At 45.1% G+C, this 24,261-nt stretch overlaps 2 protein-coding genes across 3 annotated transcripts in view; one reads left to right on the forward strand and one right to left on the reverse strand.

The window, feature by feature from the left end:
* The window catches only part of FSIP1 (fibrous sheath interacting protein 1), a 218,159-nt gene extending 212,249 nt beyond the window's left edge, over nt 1-5,910 (forward strand). Inside the window, exons 13-14 of one of the 2 annotated variants that reach the window (XM_036841711.1) lie at nt 1,615-1,697; nt 4,457-5,910. In XM_036841711.1, coding sequence (XP_036697606.1) covers nt 1,615-1,661 — 47 coding nt within the window. In that variant the 3' untranslated portion in view covers nt 1,662-1,697; nt 4,457-5,910. Of the gene's footprint in view, nt 1-1,614 lie in introns of both variants that reach the window. The other variant, XM_036841712.1, reaches the window with a different exon arrangement.
* On the reverse strand, nt 4,797-21,575 carry THBS1 (thrombospondin 1). The gene is made up of 22 exons (XM_036841710.1): nt 21,411-21,575; nt 20,742-20,837; nt 19,907-20,466; nt 18,922-18,997; nt 18,433-18,632; nt 18,197-18,319; nt 16,738-16,831; nt 15,127-15,300; nt 14,640-14,816; nt 14,163-14,336; nt 13,798-13,925; nt 13,539-13,691; nt 12,875-13,093; nt 12,240-12,347; nt 11,536-11,695; nt 11,274-11,392; nt 9,423-9,657; nt 9,006-9,233; nt 8,566-8,837; nt 8,058-8,155; nt 7,815-7,954; nt 4,797-6,890 (listed from the first exon to the last, which is right to left on the reverse strand). The coding sequence occupies exons 2-22, from the start codon at nt 20,806-20,808 to the stop codon at nt 6,883-6,885; spliced, it is 3,513 nt and encodes a 1,170-aa protein (XP_036697605.1). The 5' UTR covers nt 20,809-20,837; nt 21,411-21,575; the 3' UTR covers nt 4,797-6,882.
* Between the last annotated feature and the right edge of the window lie 2,686 nt (nt 21,576-24,261).

A 24,261-nucleotide genomic window follows, 5' to 3' on the forward strand; every position in this document is an offset into this window, starting at 1 on the left:
TCTCACTTTACTTTCTGAAACTCCAAATCATTTACCCTTAATTATTAGGTTGATTTTTTAAAATTACAGCTTTATTGACATCTATTTTAAATACCTGTGTTAGTTTCCTGTGGTTGCCACAACAAATGATCACAACAGAAATTTATCATCTCTTAGTTGTGCAGGCCTGAAGTCTGAAATCAAGGTGTCAGCAAGGCCGTACTCTGCTTGGAGGCTCTAGGGAAGGTTGCTTCCTTGCTTCTTCCACTTTCTCAGGCTGTTGACATTCTTTGGCTTCTTTGCTTTGTGACCACATCCCTCCAGTCTCTGACTCTATCTTCACATTGCCTTCTTCTCTCTCTGCGTGTGTCTCACATTTCCCTCTGCTTTTCTCTTAAAAGGACATTTGTTAATGAATATAGGGCCCACCTGGATAATCCAGGATGATCCTATCACAAGATCCTTAATTAATTATGTCTGCAAAGACCCTTTTCCCAAGTAAGATAAGTTTCATAGGTAGCAGGGATTAGGATGTGGACATAATCTTTTTGGGGCCACCATTCAACGATACCATACAATTCAGTGGGTTTTAGTATATTCACAGAATTGTGCATCCATCACCACTATCAATTTCACATCATTTTCCTTACCCCAGAGAAAAAAACACTTGCAGTCACTCCCCATTTTCTCCCAACCCCCCAGCCCTAGGTGATCACTAATCTACTTTATGACTCTATGAATTTGCCTAGTCTGGACACTTCATATAAATGGAATCATACAGTATGTGGCCTTTTGTGTTTGGCTTCTTACTTAGTATAATGTTTTCAAGGTTCATCCATGTTGTAGCATGTATGAGTACTTTACTCTTTTATTGTTGAATAATATTCTTTTGTGTGGGTTTACCACATTTTCTTTATCCATTCATCAGTCGATGGACATCTGAGTTGTTCCTACTTTTTGGCTGTTATATGTATCTTGGTGTGCACGTTTTTAGGCGGATGCATGTTTTCATTTCTCTTGGGCACATACCTAGGGGTAGAATTGCTGGGTCTCTGGTTACCTTTTGAGAAACTGCCAGCCTTTTCCCAAGCAGCTGCACCATTCACGTTCCCACCAGCAGTGTGTGAGGGCCCCAGATTCTCCTGATTCTATTTTATTGTCTTCTTTTATTTGGTGCTGTTGTCAGTTCTGCCTTTTCTGATAACATTCTCACTAAGAAGAATATTTCCATTCCATTTCTGTTAGAGTCACAATTTGTTTCTCACATTAAAGAAATGAAAGGTGATTAGTTTTTATCTACCCTAACTGTAATATTTACATTTACTTTTGGTTTCACCCTGCTCCCCAGAAACTTAGTACAAAGAAAAAAAAATTTATGCCTGTCTCCAAATCCATAACCATTTTAGCTCTCAAAACCCAAAAAACTCTCCCTCAGCTATAAGCTCAATGAAGGCAGGCACCTTATCTCTCACTTTTTCTTGTAAATTTTGTATGCAGCTTGTGGTGAGCTGTCCAATATTAAATGAGAATGTGATTATTGTCTCGTGTAAAAGGATTTAATGTTTTATAGGCTGATGGTTTTTCTTAATTATGCACAGATTTCTGACATATTTGGTTATTGTTTTTAATGTGCAGATGAACAGGAGACTGAAGATGCAACAGAAGAATGTAAAGAATCTTAAGCAAAGACTTGCTGGGGTGTGCTTTTAAGAAAGCTGGTAAATTAAGTTAAATCACATTTTTTCCAAATTCTTTGAATTCAGTGAATGCATTATAGAGACCATTCCTCAAATGATGATTTTAATGTTTGGATTCTCTCTTTCTGGATCACATTTCCTTGATATTTTTGAGACTCGTGGTATAATTGTTCAGTGTTTTTTCTTCATTGAAATTCCTGGGAAAATTTTTTATTGCTAAATTTGCAACATCAGGGATACGTTATAGAAACCAACATTTTATGTATGTGTGCTACGTTAAAACTAGTTGAAATGCTATGATTGTTTCGTATTTGATTTTATACGTTGCCACTTTATTGTGATTTAGACAGATTTGATCACCATGAATTGTAGTTTTGCCCCTGCTTTCCCTTCTTTCCTCCTGTCTAATGCCTGTTAAGTAAGTACAACTTGCCGTGGAGAGAAACGAATTTTCTCAACAAAGCAATGTTAGGCTATCCTTGCTATCTATTAGTAATGGTACTTTTCATAAGCAGAAGTTTGACTGAATTATTACATATATTATATTTAGTTATTTTCTTTCAGAGTTTGCCTTTTACAATGCAGCAAATAAAGATCAGCTACTTAAAAAAAAGTAACCTGTGGTACTATTTTAAGAGAGAGGGTTTGTTAGTTCCAAGTGAGTAGCCTGGATTCATGAGAACATTTTATGTCAACACGCCATATGATGAATTGGCATTAGAACTAGAAGTCCAATTTATTTCTGATTCTAAAAAAAAAAATGAGCTATTGTGCAGCATTTAACGAAATTTGGAATAATGTATATGTAGCATTATTATTTTTCGCTCGAATGTTTTCATCTACTGATATTGGATAATATTAGTGATTGCTTATGTCAAATTTGCTTGACTTTTTAAAGTGGAGACTTCTATAGCTACTGTTTTCAGAAGAATTGATAGGCAATTTCTTTTTCTAGCCTTCTTTTTCAGTTTATATTAAAACAGCAGTGGTTCTTGATGAAGTTAATGTGCTACAGTGTAATTTGTCTTGATGCTAAGAGTTTTGCTGTGGGTTGCCAGCAGAGATTAAAAGACATGATTTTGGACTCTCATAGGAGTGACGTGTGTGTTGTAGGGTTTGGGTCAGAACAATCAGAGGAGAGAGGTGATATGGACGGGGATTTGCAGTGGTGATAGAGAGGAGCCATTTTTGCCCATAAGCCTTTCAGAGGAGTGGGGCTTTCTAAACCCATGTGCTTCTGGTGTTTGACCTGTATGTGTATGTGTGTGAGAGAGAGAAAGAGAGAGGGAGAGGGAGGGAGAGAGGGAGAGCGGGAAAGAGGGAGAGAAGGGGAGAGGGAGATAGATGTTGGAGAGAGAGCTTATGCCTTTATAAACTGTTCCTGCAAATGGTATTTGGGGCAGAGTGAACCTTTATGTTACAAGAGTTTAAGAGAAGGAAAGGAAAACAGAATGATCTTAAGTAGTGAATTTTACCATTAAAAGAGGTGACACCATTCCATAGCATGTCAACTGAAGGTACCTCTGATAAGAACTGGCAAGCTGAATTTGTATAATATATTCAACATGAAGGCTCCAGATAAAAAAAAAAAAAAGAAAGGTTGCCCTGATAAGGAAAGAAAATGTTATTAAAAAATAAGTTTTTATTTTAAGGTTCCTTTTAGACCTGAGTGTTTACCCCAGAACAAGCTAGAGAAGAAAAGATATAACAGAGCAAGAGCTAATTCATTTCAGGAATGAATTTAGGATCTTAAAATTTGAGGTTTTTCTACTTATGACTCCTCAAGAAAATTACTGGCATCACCTTTATTGTCAATTCCCAGAGGACCTAAAGTTTATTGCCGTTCTATCCAACTCTTTGAAACGCATGACAATAAAATAGAAGGAAAAAGCTATACCCTGATGGCATAATTTTAATTTTTAACAAATCCTGTATTTTAGTACAACCTGATACGAAGGTCAGTCTTGGAGTGAATATGCAGCATGCCTGGGAAAAACCTCCTGTTCCCAGACACTTTTTTCTGTCCCATCTTGATATTTTGAGTTACTTTTGTTCTGTTACTTAAAAGTGAATTGGAATTCTCTCCCAAGACTTCACACGTTGAGCTGCTCTGAGAGTGAATGATGTCATGTTTCAAAGAATTCTTTCTTTCAAATCAGTTTTCCAAATTTTATAACCATTACCAACACCTTCTAGTTCCTGACTCTTCACCTGGATACCATAAAATGATTTGGCAATTTATACTTATATATGACTATGCTACCCTAGATAGATGTTTCTAGAATGAGAAAGATCAACAAGGGAAAAAGAGTCTATCTCACTCAGTCCTTTTTGTTTTAATGGATCTCAAAGCGAGACCTTTAACCTACTCATAAATTTTTTTATTCTACCTGTTCTTATTAAAACTAAAAATTGGCCAGTATTCTACATTCATGGTTAGCCCACCTGAAACTCAAGTTCTGCTTATTGTAAGGCATTGGGCTTCTCTTCACAAAATAATTTGATTTTTTATATGTATATATATTTTTAGGATTTCTTCCAAATTCGACCTGTCTCTGTAGTCATCTGTTTTTGACCAAAGTCAAAGTCGTTCTCCAAAAAGTGTTACCTGTAGAGTTTGACCCAACTTTTCAAGGACAGTTCTTCCTCCATTAACGTTTCTAAAGCTTCTCCACAACGTGCAATGGTGTTGCCCACCCAGAGCCCTCATTCATGGCTCAGAAGATGTAGCTGTGAATTCTATGTGCTTCACTTCTGTTTTCCTCTTTCATTGTTTTTAGAAACAGAACTGGACTTTGAAAAGGATTCAATAAATGACATTTAGTGACACTGGTAAAATATGAACTTGTATCCTTTTGGGTCCCACATCTTGGGGGGGACATTTCTCATTGCTGTGTTTTTAATATGACAGGTTAATTTGTTGTTTTGTTCTTCTATTCCACAAATCCAGCAAATATGTCATCTAAGCAACTCAGTCTTCCTAAATCGTATAGGAAATATGAATGTTCCTGTTACTTACTGTGATTTCTTTTTGTATATACTCTATTGGTTTGAGGATGGAATTTACCCATACCTCATAACATAAAGCCAGAAAACAAATAAACATGGATACAGTAAGTATAAATATAAATTTCCATATGATTTATTGTTGTTCCTTGTACATAAGAAACAGTAATATACAACTTACACTGCTTTAGAATGTAAAATGGATAAAAATGTGTACAAAAAAAGCACATTCCTAGAAAAGTATTGGCAAATAGTAAAAACAGGGAGGAGGGTAACAAGCAAAAAACAAATCAACAAAACAAAAAGAAAAACAAACAATTCTTCAATTCAGTGTGCAAACATTTTATAAAAATAGAAATACTAACTCTACAGGCAGTATTTCCTGATAAATTATTTAAATAGCATATCTACACAATCTGAGATATCTATTCCAATGGCAATGAGAAAATAATTTATAAAAATAAAGCAATGGTATACAAGATGATAGAAAAACACAACTTTCAGAAAATGTATTTAACATTTCAATGCTATTTCCTTCTTGGGAATACTTTTCTGCGAAGAATTTTTATACTATGTACAACATTGACTTTTTTTTTTTTAGGTACTACAGTAGCTTTAAGTTTGTTAGACACTTAAACTCTTTTCTGCTTGATCCAAAAATTCTTTACTCAGTCACACAACAAATGAGGTAATATTTGTATACAAGTTTCACCTTTGTCATTTTTTTCTTTTGGAAAAAGGCAAAAATAATAAATGTAGATGCTTTTCATCTCCCTGGAAATAGGCACAAGGGATGGAGCAAAACAGTATTAAAGCCCTCCTGGCTTTCTTTGCAAACTAAAAACACTTGCAAATGGACAACCAAATAATTCCACTTGAAAAAATAAAGGAAAAAAGAAGAATCCCAAATCATTCAGTCTAAGCACAAAATGAAGAGCAGCTTGCCGGGCTGATTTCCTTGTGCCATTCCTATGAAAGTTTTGCTGATCAATCTCAACTACCAGCTCTCAAACACTTTCCATATGAAACCTAGATTCCAGGTAGAACAGAGTTAATAAATAATCTGTATTTACAATCTTACAGTCATGAAGACTTGTAGCAAAGATGATATGCTTATGCTTCTTCCTGTTCCATGAATAGTCTTTCAGACAGATCCTCCAGAATAAGTAAAAAATAAATATTTTACATTGTAAAATGTTTGTTTAAAAAAAAAAAAAAAACACCAAACTACAGTCCAAAAGAGAAAATTGGAAAACTCCATGATATTCAGGAAAAAAGAGAGAAAAGGAATGTCTTAGTTGATAATTTTGTGCCTTTCTAACCATAAAAATACAAGCACGGCTACCTTTCCCTTGGGAGGTAGCCCAGTGCTAACTGAGATGGTAGGTTTTCTTATTTCCCTGCTACATCTGCACAAGCTACGTCTGGAATACAACTGACAGTTTCAATATAACCAGGCAGTGGCAGCCAGCACTGCCTTGTGCTGCTTTAGTTCTGACTCCCTGTTCTGGTTGCTACAGGTGATGTGTAAGGGGTGGAAATCCGGGAGGAAGTCCACAAGCCAGTCTTTTCCTTCCTTCCCTGCTTCTATTTAAGTGCCTATTTACGTGGGTCAATCAGCTAACATCGGTCAGCATCATGAAATCCATCAACAGTCTTTCCCCTGAAAATGATTTAGTACCGAAAATGTAACAGTCCCTCCGTGTTTTCTTCATACAATCGTCTCTTGGGTATGCGCCCTCCCCTTAGGGCTTCGGCCCCCCCCCCCCCATTCCCGAGGGAGTAGGTCAGGGCTGGTTTTATTTGTCAATTCTAGCGAGTCCTCCCTTCCCTCACACGCCTGAAAACGCTTTGGAGTCCACTGCTCAGAGCTGGCCTCACAACCGCCCTCTGCCCTGACAAAAGCAGAGTGGGACAGGCACCTTCCAACCGAAGCAAGTGGATGCTTTTGCTTTTTCAAAAGCCAACCAAAGTCATTGTTTATATCCTTGGAAGATTCTTCTCATTCAGAGGCTGAGTCTGATCTGGAAAACTGCATTTTCTTGAGGCAAGTCACATGCTCTAAGAGTCCACACTGATGCAAGCAGAGAGCAAAGGCAGGCAGGGAGGAGTGATCCTGGGGGTTTTCTTAAGCCCATGGTTCCAGAAGGTGCAATACCAGCAATGGTTATGATCAGTCTTTTCATCAACAGTTTGATGATTAGGAATCTGTTAAGTAAATAGACAAACACGTAAGTACATAAACAAACTAATTCATCAAGGCATTGTCATCTTAATATCCCTTAATACATTAACAACCTAGGCATAGCTCTACTTTTATAATGTCAAAAGCATATTTTAAGATTGTCAGCTTATAAAATTACACGTTAGTGTGTTGGAACATGGTTGCTAGGAGATTGACACTGCATAACCTTCTAGAACTTATGCTGTGCTTTCTAAGTCTTTCAGTGTTAAAACTCTAGGGAGTTTTATTTTAAAACTTCAGACTCAAAGATCACACCATAATTTAAATATTAAGTAACAGCAACCATATTTTTTTTACTGTGCTTCATCTTGTTGGCTCCAAGCCTTGGCCCAGTAAACGTTTATTAAGCACCTGTTTTGTAGGAGACCCAATGCTAGACTCAGTGAGAGCTTAAGTAACCACTAAATGAAAAAGAATGGAGAAAAAGAGAGCAAAGGTTAGTAGTGAAAATTAATTTAACATGCCATTATGAAGGCAATACTCCTTTCCCTTCCTTTCCAAGAGGGAAAGGTTCTGAAAGACAACCTGGGCCATAATGGCATGACTAAAACTAAGTGGTGTGCAAGACATGGAAATGTAAAATTTAAAAAATTTTTAGGTATTATTGCTGGGGTCTGAACTGTACAGGAGCTTGTCTGCAGTTTACTTTGCGCTGGCTATGAAGAGGACAGAGATTGCTAAATTAAAATGGTTCACAAGGACTCAGGACTTCATAAGCCGCAGTTCATAGGCACTATTTCATTTTTTATCATATGCCTTCAACAGCAAAATATAAATAACCCTTTCTCTAAAATAGCCTTTAAATCAGCCTCTCCCATGATTGGCATTCTTGGTATTGGTCTGAACTAGGGATGTCAACTGTATATTCACTGTCATTTTGCTCCTACCTCTGCATTCATATTTCAGGTCAGAGAAGAACACCATTTCTTGAGAGAAGACGAACAACCCTAGCCTACCGCCAGCATAGGTTTTGTCATAGATGGGTCCTGAGTCGGCCATGATTTTCTTCCCTTCATACATCACCACTCTGCAGGAAAAAGGAAGTCGCGTTAGTGACACCCTTGCTTTTTGGTCCTCTCCTCCTCGCCCGTCAGTGTGACTTAAGTGAAATTTAATCAGAGCAATCTTACCTAATGAAACCCGTCTTTGGCCTGTGGCTCAGACGCCATCTGTAGGCGGTGAAATCTTTCCAGCCTATGTGACGAGGGTCATGCCACAGCGTGCGTACCTGGAGGAAAAGGAAACGAAAAGGTTGAAACAGCCTCATTATGAGATTTATATTTCATTCCATGAGAAACGGTGCTTGAAAGGTACAGAGTTGACCTAAAATAGAGGGCTGCAATGTAGGATTTTTTTCCGAAGGCCTTTTTCATTAGATGTGTAGCCTTGAATGTACATATAAAGCAGAGAGAAGAGAAACTTTAATTTGTTTGTTAGAAGAGGCTAAAACTGCCTTTGGATTTGAAGTGGGCTCCCCTCTCAGACCCTAGGATGTTTTTTCAAAGCAGAACTTAACGCTGCAGTTGGTGATGCGGGGAACGTGATATCTAAGATTCCCTGTTGGGAGGCTTGGCCAAGGCACAGCGTCCCTTGTGCTGGTCTGGCACCTCTCCCCCTTCTGCAGGGTGTTGTTCTCACCTGGCCGGGGGTGTTTCCTGTGTGCCACAGGGCATTCCGCAGGTGCTCGCCAGGCCCCGTGGTGGAGTTCACGACCTTCACAGAAAGGCCGGAGTATCCCTGAGCCCTTGTGGGGTTGGTGTCCCAGTAGGACTGGGTGACTTGCTTCCACATCACAACGTAGAAGCGGCTGCTGGACTGATAGCCAAAGACAAATCCGGCATAATCATCATCCCTCTCGGTGTTGATGAAGAAGGTGCCACTGAAGTCCACAGCGTTAAACTCATCATAACCTGCAAGAGGAGGCCAGACCCAGGTTAAAACCTGCAGCCTTCAGGAGGTTCTCTGTTACATTCCTAGGCGTTTTTAGCACCCATGGGGACACACACACCTGCCAGCTTTTACATTTGCTTCTTTCCCCTCTATGCATTGGCCTTTCGTTAGAAGAACTCACTACTCACCTACAGCAAGTCCAGGATCACAGTTGACAGTCTGGACGAGTTCTTTACCCTGATGGCGCACAACCCAGTTAGGGTCATTTTGGGATGTCCCTTTGGGATCGAGAGGAATCATCTGGAATCGGCGGAAATCGGTCTCACTGATATCAACGTTTTCGGGACAGATGTCATCAATGTCTGGCACGTTGTCCTGGTCAAAATCATCTTTGCAAGCATCACCTCGACCATCACCTGAGGCCAAAAAGGCAAGAGTTCAGTGAAATTCTGAAATAACCGTGACCGGTGCCAGAAATTCACTGTCTTGTCAAAGCTGACATTTGGTCTCTTCAGCCTTAAATGCATTCAGCTTTGTTTTTATTTCCTGAATCCAGACAGCCATGGTTTCAGTGACTCTCTTTAAAAGTGGCTCCAGTGACTCACCGTCAGAATCCTTCTGGTCAGGATTGGGCACGAGCCTGCAGTTGTCCCTGTCATCAGGAATGCCGTCATTGTCGTCGTCATGGTCGCAGGCATCACCCTTGCCGTCCTTGTCGTGGTCGGCCTGGTTGGCGTTGGGCACATAGGGACAGTTGTCCAGGTTGTTCTGGTGGCCGTCTTCATCGATGTCCTGATTGTTGTCACAGGTGTCTCCAATGCGGTCCGAGTCAGAGTCGAGCTGAAAGAGACAGAAACAGAGGGTCAACTGGAGTATGAATCATTGATGCTAAAGAGAACTTATGGAAGATTCTCCAGTGTTTGATTCGGCGAGTGAGGTTTGAAGTCTATATGCCACTGCCAAAAGCTAGTCATATTAACAGATTTTAAATGTTTTTCTTCTTGACTCTTGTTTTCATATGACAGTTTTAATAGGGATATTTGTTTTTTTTTTTGTTTAAATAGAAAACTGTCTAAATAAAATTAAATAGAAAGCATTATCTAATCCCCAAGGATGGAATGCCATGTTAACTGCTTATATTTTAATGATAAATGAAATTCTTTGGGTACAATTTGTTATTTACCATTTAAGTTTTCAATTAGGAAACTGTTGACACGTCAGTGTCTACTCTAGGTCATTAAATCATGGCAACATGGCACTGCTTTTTATACATACTGGGTAATCCATATGGTGGGATCAATTATTTTCTTCTTTTTTAGGTATTTGGTTTTATATCTCTAGTCCATAATGGTTGTCAACTGTTGGCTCAGGTAGTCAGAATTCTAAATTTTTTCAAAACTGTATTTCTCAGAGTACTTTTTTACATTATCCAGTGTATATGGGATGCCTAGGGATTATTTATACACAAGTTGAAATTTTTCTTGCCAGTATTTATGCTCTTTGCCATTAAGATTTTTACATGATTCATTAATTGTTATAAACTTATTATCTGAAGAACCAAAAACTCATCCAGGGAGGTTAAACGGCATTGAGGTTTAATTTATAGTAAGATCCAAAATCAAAATAGATGACCCTCAATGCCATTTGATCAGGAAAGCTATCCCAGATCATTCATGCTTTCCCATTGTGGCCCCAAAGAGATTCATCCTGTTGCTTTTTGTTTTATAGGAGCTCAAACGAACAAACATTAGGAGCTCAGCTGGACTTCTCATTTCTTGAATCTTTTAAAAATACTCCCATTTTTCAAAAGCTGGTTTCTATGTTTTCAGAACAATGCCTTAACTTTCACAGCTAGAAAATAATGATGAGCAATTACACAAGAAAAGAAACAAGAAAAGGAACTTGTTCTGGCTGATGTCTATTTGCAGCACTCCCTAGCAGTGCTATGGAGAATTATCTGCTTGCAATGCCAAACACTTGAAGAATGACAAAGAAACAGGGATTTCTCCAGTTTTGGGGAATTATTTTTAGTTTGAATTTCTTGCAGCCAGATTATATCATTAGCCATGAAAATGGTTGTGTATTGTGCTTAGGGATATTTTCTTCCATCTCTTAGTTTCAAATATGATTAATATTCCCGTAGAGTCGTCAGTCACAGATTTCTGCTTTGTATGATTTATCTTAACAATGGTAGATCCCGCTGAGCAAGTCACGTGGACCTTCTTGTAGAAGACAGGATTGACATTACAAGACTGTCACACTAAAGACCTATGAGACTCTGCGGGGAACTCATGTCAGGCAAACTGTTCACATGAAAATATTACAATTGGCTATGAGAGCGCTGAGAGCCATGGTAATGGAAGTGTTTGAACTCTATTTAACTCCTCTATTTTTTAGAGGCCTAGGAAGGGATATTCTAACACTTTACTGAAAGATTCTGAAAGGAATCCACCAACCTGATCTGGATTGTGTTCCAGGGGGCAGTTGTCACACTGATCTCCAACCCCATCCATGTCAGTGTCTCTCTGGTCCACATTGTAGACATACTGGCAGTTGTCCCGTTCATTGAGGATACCTGCAGAGAACAGGGGACAGGTGAGAGCTGGAATCTCCAGCCTCAGCTGTTTCAACCAAATCGCACACTAACAGCCAGGGCCGCTCAAGGTTGAGAGCCAAGTGAGAGACACTCGGGCCCGCTGGAGTCAGGGAGCGCCTTACCATCCCCATCAATGTCTGCCGCGCAGGCGTCTCCTTCCCCGTTGTTGTCCGTGTCAGCCTGGTCTGGGTTGTGGTTGTAGGGGCAGTTGTCACAGCGGTCTCCCACGTCGTCTCTGTCATAGTCGTACTGGGCTGGGTTGTAATGGAACGGACAGTTGTCCTGCAAAGAGAAGAAGCGGAGCATTTTACAACATGGTCCATGAAGCCAGCCTCAAACCACATGCAGAATATTTATAAAACTGTGAAAATCTGCAACAATTATTTTCTATTTCATGGATATACTAAATGAGTCCTCTGTAAAATGGTCACTGCAAAAGTTAAAAGCCAGGACATAATGAATGAAAAATGAATTCCTGTTGGTTACGAGTCAGTGAGATGTAAATAGAAACTCAACATCACTGCTCTCAGTGCGCTCAAAGAAAATCTCAATGTGACTTAGAGAAGACATTTGAAACCAATCTGGGGAGCAAAGTGTCATTTCTTCACATATTGTAACCTCTTGCTCCAACTCGGGGGAGGGAAGGTTGTGATGAAAAACAAAACCCTCATTTAAACATTCTCTTGGCAAGATCTATGTCCTCAAACTACTGAAACAACAAATAACTTCTGATGATCCTAGATGTCAGTAATTTCATTGAATCTTAAGGTGTTACAGGCTGTTGCTGAATACAAAAGCTGAAAGAGGAGTGGAAAACGTTTTTTACCCTGTCATCTGGAATTTTATCATTGTCATCATCATCGTCACAGGCATCGCCGATTCCGTCCTTGTCATAGTCTTCCTGCCCTGAGTTGGGAAGGTTGGGGCAGTTATCCTGGAAAGAGAAGACACGTTACAGCTGCAGTTTGCATGCCTTTTGCTCAGCTCATGCACCAGAGAGCGCACTCAAACACTGTAGATAGAACTGAATGCTGCTCTGTGACAGCATGTATTTTTAATGGGAAGACAAAAAAAAACTTTTCTTGGGGGATATATATATATACACACATACACACATATATATACACACACACATATATATGTATAAATAACATAATTTGTATAAACGCTCTAGACTTTGTACATGCTGGGAACACAGCCATGCCTTGCTGGTACTTGGTAGAGAAGTGAATATTTTTTTGGACAACATAATCGACTGTGGAACACAACTGCCCATAGGGCCTGCTGCCCCATTCATGTTCTTGGCACCAAGTGATTTAATATTCATAAGAATTAGGGCTGCTCTGCCTTTGGATGATTTAATCTTTCAGTTTCATTTTCAGACTTTTAAGCATTTAGAATTCCTCAGCCTGTTCCCTTGATAAGGGCTTTCTGGAGGTGGGCGAGGAAAGGGGGGGCTACCTTTTTGCAGTGGTAAGTTGCATTGGCCACGCACACCAGGTCCTCGTTGGGCCAGCCGTCCAGGTCTGTGTCTTCCCCACAGATGATGCCGTTGCCGGCGTAGCCGGGCTTGCACTCGCAGCGGTACATGGGGTCACTGTAGTGGCTCAGGTAGTTGCACTTGGCATTCTTGTTGCAGTCGTGTGTGCCGTCCGTGCAGGGGTTGCGGGGCTTGCACACCTGAGGGTACAACATCCTGACATTAAGGCAGAGCCTTCGAGAGTCCCCAGACACTGCAGAACCAAGAACCCAGATCCCCATCGTCTCTGAACAGACAGAGCTCCATGGGAAGAGTGTGGGTCCTCCCCATCCTCCCCTGGGGATGTCCAGGTTACAGGCTAACATGGCTCTATGTGCGTTTTCCTTGAAATTGCTCAGCACCTAGGCACTTAGAAGTCCATCCACTCACAACTTGTTCCAGAGCAGCATTGTCAGATGTGATGGACCTGTTTTCCTTGCTGGAGGTATAGTGGATTTTCTAGTCCCGTTTCTAAGGGCTAGGTTGTCCACTCACCCCCTTCCCTGTTTCTTGTGAAGGGTATAAGATGACGTTCCCCCCTTTCGTGGCTCTTTCGGTCAAGGACACCCCTCCTTCACTCCCGTCTACTAGTCCCCTCTGCCCTACCTGTTTGTTGGTGGTGGCATGTTCCACGCCCCGGCCGAAGGGCTGCGAGCCAGTGAAGCGTGGCGGGCAGGGCAGGCAGTTGTAGCCGGGATCTGTGTTCTCACACCTGTGCTCTCCGTTGTGGTTGAAGCAGGCATCAGGGACTTCTTTGCACTATGGAAGAAACAGCAGTTTGCTTCGTGTTTAGAGAACACTGCCAAAGGAAATGACTAGGACAGGTGAGCTGCTTTCCTAGGTCTGGTAACTCCCAGCTTCTCACCTCATCAACATCTTTGCACTGGATGCCATTTCCGCTGTAGCCCGGGGGACAAGCACCACACTTCCAGCTGCCGTCAGGGTAGCTGGTACACTTGACGTCAGCAAAGCAGGGATTGGACAGGCATCCATCTGAGACAAGAGAGACAGGCAAATGGTGAGTCTCAGCTGCTGCCCAGTAACTGCCATTCTGGTCACTTAAACCAGGGTGTAAAATATTGTAGGGTCTATACAACTGATAGCTTGTTGAGATCATGCTGTCCATCTGGCATTTTAGAGTAATCAAATCACTCAGGACCATTCAAAGCCGAACCCCTGTGAATGCTGACCATGGCATTCAGTGGTTTTGTCCTGGGCTGCATGGCTTACCAATGGGACAGTCCTGCTTGTTGCAGATCTGGTTTTCGGTCACATCACCAATGCAGTCCTTGCCTCCAAACTGGGGTGCGGGGTTGTTGCAGAGCCGGCTACGTTTCTGCACCCCTCCTCCACAGGTGACGGAACAGATGTCCCACGGTGACCAGGGTCCCCAGCCTCCATTGACTGTATGAAAATGAACCACAGGCCAAAGTTAAGGCTGATTTTCAAATGCCTTACCTTCACAGGAGACTCTCCTGAGTTTGTTCATGCTACCCTGACACATGGAAAGAATGTTCCGGAAGAGGGTGAGTCTGAAATTGTTCTTTCTGTTTTCCATTAAAAGAAGCTGCTGCACTGTGCAGGACTGTGCTTCTATTTGTTTCTCTAGGAAGGAACCTTTCCCCGTCCATGACCCACCGAGCTGGAAGCTGCAGATGCCAGGCAGCCAGCTGGGCAGAGCTGCTGCCAGGCGATGCATGCACTTACTGGGGCAGGCGTCTTTCTGGCAGGCTTTGGTCTCCCGAGCTTCGCCCTCACATGGCTTCCCATTCATCTGGGGGCTGGGAGAGTTGCAGAGCCGGATCCTTGTGATCACACCGTCTCCACATGTTACAGAACAAGACGACCACGGGGACCAGTGGCTCCAGCCGCCATCCTGTTTAACTAAAGGACAAACCAGATGGTTATACGGTGCTTCCCATGAGCCAAGCCCTGTGCTAGTGCCTTTAAATGCATTATCTAAACAAAATCTTCAAACTAGCCCTATGAAGAACAATTCTTACCTCCGATTTGCAGATGAGGAAAGAGCCTCAGAGAGGGTAAGTTGTGCTCAAGGGTGCACAGATAAGGGGGAGACTTGGGATTAGATCCAGAGGCTAGAACCTGTGCTCTTAACCTCTGTGTTATGGAGCTGCTGTTGGTGACGACAAGGACAGGTCAGTTCTCCACATCCCTAAGTGGCCAAAATACTTACATCTCTTGTCACACTCCTGAATGTGGCAGGTCCGTGTCTGCACGGAGGAGCCCTCACATCTGTTGTTGAGGCTGTCGCAGGAGCGGCCGCGCTGCTGGATTCCGTTGCCACACGTCACAGAGCAAGAGGTCCACTCAGACCATGGGGACCAGCCATCGTCCGCAGAGTCGCTGGCTGCAGAGGACATGGGCGCATTTAGCGTGCAATCATTAAAACAAGCTATTCTTTAGACTGCTCTGCTCAGGACTTTCTTCTTCCCTTGCTAGAGGGTGACAAGCAATGTAGTTGTTAGGCCGGTGGCCAAGGGGTTTATGCCAGGTCATTCTGTGCACAGCCTCGGAGCGGTTGCATGCTTTGCCTGGGCTGGTACAGCTGCGCCTTTTCCCAGCGTGTGTTCCTATTCATCACTCCCTCTCTCCTCCTGTCTGCGTTTCAAATGAGTTTCCCTTTTCTGACTTAAGATATTTCGGTAGGCAGCTCCAGTCCCAGGCTTCCAAAAATACTTGAGTTTTAGGCAACTTATAGGAGTCACTTCTGCCTTTCAGGGGAGCCAGAGACCATGTGTTTGGCAGATGAACTTGAAGGCAGCGGAGCCGCTGTTGGCTGTGGCTCCATCTCGGTCATGAGGTTAGTCAGTGTGTTGCTTCTCTCACCCTAGCACTTGGGACCTTTTCTGCACATATTTTCACAAGAGGAAAGTGCGTTTGTTTATCATCTGCCCAGGCACGATGACTACAGTCACGTCTAGCCGTATCTGACACGAGACAGAGAACTTGTTTTCTCTTGCCATCAGCTGGAAGCTTTCCTAGCAATCCCTGATTCAAGTTCAGAGCTCCGCCAGTCCCCAGCTGGCTTTGTTCCCTTTAACCCACACCTGAAGTGAATGCTGAACAGAATGACAGTGCTGGCATCACTAACATCGCTGGAGGGGACTGGTTATCCTGAGTTGTGATCAGTGTGTGTAGGTGCAGGGGGTGTGGGAGGTGTGGGTGTGAAGGGTGAGTGCTACTTACTCGTCTTATTTATCTTAGTTGTGATGAATCATTTTTATGACTTGTACCTACTATATTGTCTCAGCAAAGTGATTAATTCATACTATCAACAAAAGCCAGGGATTGGATACCATGAAACAACACAGTGCCCTATTTCTTTTATGGCCCTGACACTCAAACTGCTGTTTTGTCTTAGGTCTCTTATGTCTGTATACAAAATGGGTAGAACTTTCAGGCCCAATTAAGTCCAATGCTCGCACCAAAGCCATCCATTGCTCTGGTGAGCAGATTTGTCTTGACTCTAGGCCGTAAGGTCAAATTCTAAAAGCAGTCAACTTAGAGCTATCACCGCTACCGATTCCTCCCTTCTTTCCTCAAAGAGTAGAATCATTCGCAATAAGCTCTACCAAGATTATTGCCTGTACTATGATCCAGGGGGGTCATCAAGTTTAGTCATAATGGCACTTTTGGCTCTCTGCAGCAGACAAGCCATCCGTTAACCAGATGTCGCAGCAAGAACCTGAATGAAAAACATCTGATGGAGATGGGGGTGGGGCTCAAGCACTATGTACAGTCGATCCAGTCGCTGAAGCATGATTATGCAGTTTTAAGAACTTACGCCAACACCGCGGGCAGCATTCTCCATCAGGAACTGTGGCATTGGAGCAGGGCATGATCGGGCAGGACACTTTTTTGCAGATGGTAACCGAGTTCTGCAGGGCAAGAGTGAGGGAGACATGGTTTACGAGGCATATTGCAAGCCGAAGTTTACATATTGAAACGTTTCCATTACAGGTTGAAACGTGGTCAGGGCTGTAAGTGCTCTAGTGGAATGATTTTAATAGAAGATCTGCCTCTGTCATGCTGCAGCCACCAGTACTGTAGAGACAGTTCTGGTGCCAGTTACTTGTCACTCCACCCCTTGGAGAGAGCTTTCCTAGTTGCCACTTAGTCACTTTCTCACACACAGGACAGCGTGAAGAGTTTCTCCAGAGGGAACCACTGAACGTCCTGGGTCAGATCTATTACTCTGCATCTAAAAATCAAACTCATGAAACTCAGCCTAAAGTCAGGACTTTAAAAGTTTTAAATTGTATCTTTATGGGGAAAAGAAGATCAATGAGCATCGTTATTTTCTCATGTATAGATCTGGCTTTATATTATATTGGACAAGAATGGGAATTTAGTAAATTTGACTCCCAAATCCAGCAATCCGTGATTTGTATTTCAGCTTGACTTTGCTCAATGAGTCAGGTAAACCCCCTTCACTCCCCTGCCCCTGGCGTTGCAGGGTGGGTGGGGGGAGCCAGGAGGACATACACACTGCAGACAGTGCCATCTGAGCTAAGTGGACAGTTCTGTCCTCACATGTTGGGCTAAGTGATTTGAACAGCAATCAGTACTGTATTAAAAGAATCTCCGTGTCATAGCTGAATACGAATTAGGGTCGGGGGGAAGAAAGTTCAACTAGGTTTTACTTAACCTGACATTCAACACTTAGTCCTTGAACTAAAGCAGGTAAGTTACTGAGATGTTTAAGTAGACATGTTGTTTTAGATACTTAGCCTGGGGTATCATTAAGACTTCGAAAAACTCTTGGGCATTTAAAGATTTTATAGATGTCATAACTGCGTCTTAAGAAAAAGACACCACTTGGGTTATCAGGCCATGGAACATAAAAAGGGCCTGTGTGAGGGGCTTCCCTGGTGGCGCAGTGGTTGAGAATCTGCCTGCCAACGCAGGGGACACGGGTTCGAGCCCTGGTCTGGGAAGATCCCACATGCCGCGGAGCAGCTGGGCCCGTGAGCCACAATTACTGAGCCTGCGCGTCTGGAGCCTGTGCTCCGCACCAAGAGAGGCCGCGATAGTGAGAGGCCCGCGCACCGCGATGAAGAGTGGCCCCCGCTTGCCGCAACTAGAGAAAGCCCTTGCACAGAAACGAAGACCCAACACAGCCATAAATAAATAAATTAATTAAAAAAAAAAAAAAGGGCCTGTGTGGCTATCTGGACCTTTCCCCAGAGACTGTGGCTTCAGATGCACCATGAATTCGCATTTCAGTCTCCCGAGCCCCTTACCTGGCAGCGACACTCAGTGCAGCTGTCCACCGTCCACTCCTCGTTATTCCTGTACTGGACTCCGTTGTGGTAGCAGAGCGGGGGCCTCCTCAGCTCATTGACCAGCTCTTTGTTCTCTTCAGTCTAAAAGGGGGAGAAAGGTCATTAGCGCCCAGCCTCACTTTCAGTCGCTCAGCATCATCGGCGGTGCACGTCCAAGGGCTCGTGCTAGCGGGCGGGGGGCGGAGGCCACTGACCACTTTGCGGATGCTGTCCTGCAGCGTGGTCACGATGGTGCGCAGGCCCCTGAGCTCCAGGACCATGCTGGACAGCTCGTCACAGGAGATGCCGCAGATGGCTTGCAGATCCTTTGTCTTGTGGCCAATGTAGTTGGTGCGGATGGCAGGGCTGGAACCGTTCACCACATTGTTGTCAAGGGTGAGAAGGACACTGGTAGCTGCCAAGGAACAGAGGAACACGATGGGGAAAGTTATAGAGGATCTTCAAGTAGAAGATCTCACCTGTCAGTCCCCAGGGTTCCTAGCCGTAAAAGACATTTCATTTTGGGTGAGGGATGCAGGAGGATGGGATGCGTGTGTGTGCTGTTGGAGGTCACCTTTATATACCTCTTAACTATGTTACCCAGGGTAATTTATGCACAACCACCATTGCATACGTTTCTCAACTCGTTTTGGGTGGAATTGCCCCAGTTTCCCTGTACGCCCTAAAAATAGAAGGATACTTACAGCTGGAGCAGCCTTTGTTCCTGAGGATGTCTTCTGGTGTGGTTCCAAAGACAAATCTCACATTCTGCAGCACACCCTATGGGCAGAGGACACACATTATTTGTAGACGCTTGGTGGGGGGCAGGGGTCAGTGGGTGGGGGGGACTGTTTATGCTAGGAAAAGCACACAATCGATGTTGTAGAAGTTTCAAAGAACTCCCTTTTAAGATCACCATGTCAAAATAACACACCAACATGAACTGCCAAACAACTTCAAAAATCTTAACTGTATCTTGTGCCAAGTCTTCAGTGTTTTACAAAGAATTCAGTTATCAGCCTACTTGGAGACACAGGAAATGGAATCTGATACTGAGACCGGAGGATATAATGACACTCTCCAGTGTCAGAGAGTTAAATGTGGGAGTTTCAAAGCCACAGATACAAAGATCTAGACGTTTAAGCATGGAAGAAGCTGCAGCAGCAAATAGCCACTATTTTAATCTTTTCTTTGAGACCGGTTACATCCCCCTGAGGAATCAAATAGCAAAGTGGTATTTATTCTGCTCATAAAAGTATCCACTTCAAGCAATATTGTAATTGGTGGAACACATTTGAAATAAGTTATTTCCTTGAGAAGAGCATAAGGAATATTTAAGGTTTTGAACAGGCTGTTACAGGAAAACCATTTCTTGTTTCCTTTAGTGGTTTTCAAAGTCTGGTCCCCAGAACACCAGCGCCAACCTCACCCTGGAACTGGTTAGAAATGCAAATTATCAGGCCCCATCCCAGACCTATTGAATCTGAAACTCCGGGGGTGGGGTGCAGCAGTACGCATTGTAACAAGCCCTCCGGGTGAGTCTGATGCTCCCTAAAGTGTGAGAACCGCTGCTTTAATGCACAGGCAGTATTTCCTGTTCTAGAACCCCTGCCTCTCCTGTTATTGCCCTCCTGGCAGATCAGCTGCCTATCAGTCGACCCCACGGACCAGGAATTGAAGAGGCCTCACCTGGAAATTGTCATTGACACCTCCTTTGGCGATGCGGAGTCTGGCAATGCTGGCCAGGTCCCTGGTGAAGATGCTTTGGATGGGAACGTCCAGCTCAGCGTTCTCCATCTTCTCACAGTCGATGTACAGCTGGGCCCTGTCCTCCTGCACAAACAGGGTGATGCTCTTCCACTGGCCGGTCGCCAGGAGTGCTTCTTCCACCGACACCACATGCTGCTTCCCCTGCACGGTCAGGCTCAGGTCCAGGGTGCCCGCCTTGCCATTGGAGACCACGCTGAAGACCTGGCCGGAGTGGTCTTTCCGCTCCACGGCCAGCAGCGTGCCCCGGGTCTTCTTCATTTGCCTGAGGGAGGCCAGGAGGAGGAAACCTTTCTCGGCCCGCACAGCATCCACTAGGTCTTGGAACTTGTCGTCAGGCACAGGGGGGATCAGGTTGGCATCCTCGATGCGGAAAGCTGGGCTGGAAGGGTCAGGACCCTTCACCAGTCGGCGCCCAGAACCCTTGCGGGCAGCCCCCGTGAGTTCAAAGATGTCGAACACGCTGTTGTCTCCCCCAGACTCTATTAGACAAGAGCAGGACACACGGTGAGCTCTCTGGGCTGGGCCTGGGGTGGGGCTCAGCTCTGGGGTGTGGGGCAGAGGGACAGGGTGAAAGCTCCTGACAGCCACCGAAAGAGCTGAATAAACACCAGGGTCACAGGGAACCTGCATCCCGACGTTCGGTCAGGGCTCGGGAGAAGCAGCTGGGAGAGGAGTGCATGGGAGGGAGGCACACCTGGGGTAACCGGACCTCCTCCTCTTCCCTCCCCCCTCAAAAGGTATTATACAGACTCACCTGGAATGCGGTTGGAGCCACACACATGCCACAGGAACAGGACACTGAGTGCCCAGGCCAGCCCCATGGTGGAGCTGTTTGTGCCCAGCAGGGAGCCTGCAGCAGGAAGCACAGAGCCCAGGGTCAGAGGCAGCCAAGCAGGGCGGGTGGGCAAAACCTGGCTGGGCTTGGGGCCGGGTCCCTGGGGATCCCCCTTTGGCTCCACGTTTGCGGGAATGAGGGGCAACAGTATTTACTTTGGAGAAGGCAGCAGGAAGAAAACGAGAGAGTTGAGGGGAGGAGATTGTGGGGCAAGACCAACAATCGGGGGGCGGGGTGCTTTTCTTAAGACGTTGAGGGTAAACAGCAGCATCAGGAGATACAGTTTGGGGGCCCAGGGAGGGCACGGGGGCAGTCTAAACTCTTTTCTAGAGGACTGATAGAAAGGTTTAGGGAAGAAGAGGAGAAGAAAATCTTGGGGTGTCCTGGCGAGTTGGTTTGTGAACCCCAGGGCTGGAGAGGATGGCTCTGGAGCCCTTCCACGAAAAGAGTCCCCCAGCGGCTGGGAGGGACAGGATGGGGAAAGCGGAAAGTATGAGATCCGGGGTCCCTGAGGCGCTGAAGCCCGGGAGCTCCAGGTGGATGGCCAGGGCAGCACTGGTCCTCGGCGGCCGCCCAGGGACTCCTTACCTGTGTGGACACGGGTGCAGCGGCCGGGACCGGCGACGAAGGCGCAGCGACGGGACCGAGCGCTGGAGAAGCGCGGGCAGGGCGGTACGCCCGGAGGCCAAGGGATCGGAGGTTGCGCGGGGAGAGCTCGCCTGGGTGGGCAACTCGACTGCCGGCCCGAGTGCAGTGGCTGGCGAGGCGGAGGAGCCGCTAGCTTTTAAAGAGGCGCTCACATTCCTGGGGTTTCCTCTGGCCAATGGGAGGCCGCCGGGCAGGAAGCGGGAGGGGGGGCCAGTCTGGGTTCCTCTCTCCGCCCCCCGCTGCCTGGCGCACAACTTTCCAGCTAGAAGGGGAAGGGGGGCGGCGGGGGTCGGGCCGAGGAGCACTGGAACTTCTCAGAAAATTAGGTGCCCGCCCACGCGGCCTTGGCGCTCATGGGCTCAGCACTTTGGCTCTGGCGCCGCGCGGCACCATGCGCTCTGGGCGCATCCCGAGCCGACGGGGCTCTGGACACCCACCCAAGACCCTTAGGGGGGCTTTCAGGCAAACCCGTTCCCTTGAATGCCTGCACGACGGCTGAAGGGTGGACACGAGCCCGTTTGTACGGGGAAAAATGAGCCCGACGGGGTAAATAGGACCATGAGGAAATCAGTTGTTGAAGGAGTTCCCTCTTGGGTTACTTGTTGACCCTCGTCCATCCATCCAGGTGGGGTGGGGACCGTGGGGCCCACTTCGCGCCGCGCTCCTGCCCTCGCCCCACGCCTGTCCTCCGCCTGACCCCGCCCCGCGAGGGACGTGAGTAAGGTGTCGCGCCGGCCAGCAGGGCGGCTACGGGGCTCGGCTTCCCACGGCGCGTCAGGGCATCCTTTCTGCAGCTGCCGGCCCCGGAGTCCCCCGGGCAAGTCCGTTCTCCCAATTGCTGCGGCGCTTCCACGGCTGGCCGCTTGGGGGCGATATGCGAATTCTGATCACGGGGACGCGAGCAGACGGCTTCTTTCTAGTCAGGAATGTTAAGCAAACTTACTCTTATCCACTTCCCTCAAGCCAACATTGAAATTGTGTCTTGAAAAACAGTTTTTGTGCCCACTCGTGCTTCTTAACGTGACTCCTGGTTGGAGGATTTGCAGCACCATCTGGCTCCAGGGTCTCAAACTATTTACAGAACAGACCCGTAGAGTAATAAATTACCCTCTGCCTATCATTTTATTTCCTTTTTCTCCCTAAACATTCTTTCCATTTTTCGGCTCCCGAAACCGAGGTGTGGGTTACATTTCTGTGGGTGCACCAATTGCCATGAGTGCTGCTGCTTAGTATGTCTGTCATTGGACGTCTTGGTGTCCAAGCCACTGTCCCAAGCCAGCATGACTCCAGCTGCCTGGAATTCCATTCATCACCTCGGGCTGGGACGCCAGCAGCTACACTTCCCCTGCTGTGATCCCGCACCATCAGACTGGCCCTGGGACCCAGGGAGCAGGTAGTAGCTTTACCAAATAAGGATCTCAGCCGCGGGCCAGGGAAAGCCCCGGGGTTCACTTCCCTCCTTAGCATTTACATCTGGCCGGACTCCTGACTGCTGGAAACACCCACACGTTTACATTCATCCAACAGCAATTTCACTTTTGTCGTGTGACAAGGGGCATGCGGGTGACAGAGTGTGTTCTAGTTACTCAATACTCAGCAAGCACCCCTAGAAGATAAGTATGTTCCTGAGGCAGTTGTTTGTTTGTTGCTTAAGTAATAACTGAACCTGACAGATTTCACAGGCTGGAAGACAGAACTAAAAGTCTCTGTTGGATGATTAGTCAAATCAGATTCCTGTCGTGAAAGTCATAGGTAATGATTCATCCAAACAGATCTGAAGATTCCAGAGTCAGCAGCTATACACAGGTGATTTTTTTTTTTTTTTTTCACTTGCTACTAATAATACCCTAATAAACTTAGGGACGGTTTTCAGACGATGGCCAGCTGATGGCTCCCTGCTCCTCTGGCTCATTTGCTAATTTTATACAGATGAGCGGAGGGCTCGAGGGCCACAAGTGGTCCACAAAAGCAGGATACATCTCTCCTTTTATAAAAAGATCATCTCCTTGAGGCTTAGCCGCAAGGACAGAGCAGAAGCTCACTGGAATGCCCCTTCAGGCTAGCCACTTCCGGGACTGAAGGACTGTAGGAATCCCTCTGGAGTTTTCTTGGAACTTGGCTTCTTTCAACAAAACAAGAAGAAATCTATAACCTTTTATATGCCTTACAAATGGGAAGGTGACCTGTATGGTGGCAGGGAAGAGCTTTCATGTCAGAGAAAGCTGACAGAGGTATAGGAGTTACTTGTCTCAAACACAAAGGCCTTGCCCAAGCCATGGTACTCCAGTTTTTCTGGTGGAAAGGAAGGATCACAGTGGGAGGGGTGTCTGGGCCGCTGATAGGAACTCACCCACATTCCTGCTGGTCATTGTGTGCTGAAAATATTCCCCAGAAACCTAAAGAATTTTGGGACGCTTTAGGAGAGAAGCAGGATGGGAAAAGGGGAAAGAAAACCTATACCTTTAACGCGGGGGATATTGTCCCTTTTGTGTGTGTGTATCCTTGACCAGCAAGTGCTGGGATTTCAGGCCAATAATCTGACATGGATCCAAAGGATGGCCTTCCAGGGAGAGGGTCTGGTTCTCTCTTTGCTAAGTTGCCATCCTTGAGGATTAAGTATTTAAAATAAAATTGTAAGCTATATGACATTTTGCTATAGGATTTCCTTTTTCCAGATTCCCCCTAATTGCACGTGGGATTGACCTAAAAACATTGTCAGTACATAGGAAGAAAGGACAGTCAGTAATAGCTAGTTTAAAAATTGCATGTGATTAAGGAGAGCAAGATAATT

This window comes from Balaenoptera musculus, chromosome 2, assembly GCF_009873245.2.
Source record: "Balaenoptera musculus isolate JJ_BM4_2016_0621 chromosome 2, mBalMus1.pri.v3, whole genome shotgun sequence".
Lineage (NCBI taxonomy): Eukaryota > Metazoa > Chordata > Mammalia > Artiodactyla > Balaenopteridae > Balaenoptera > Balaenoptera musculus.

What these genes read in the sequence shown, in the direction of transcription:
- THBS1 (XM_036841710.1), bottom strand. Translation starts at nt 20,808, where the DNA reads ATGGGGCTGGCCTGGGCACTCAGTGTCCTGTTCCTGTGGCATGTGTGT. An exon ending in GTGTCAATGACAATTTCCAG is followed by an intron (nt 18,998 to 19,906) that starts GTGAGGCCTCTT and finishes CTCTGCCCATAG; the next exon opens with GGTGTGCTGCAGAATGTGAG. An exon ending in TGACCAGAAGGATTCTGACG is followed by an intron (nt 9,234 to 9,422) that starts GTGAGTCACTGG and finishes TTTTGGCCTCAG; the next exon opens with GTGATGGTCGAGGTGATGCT.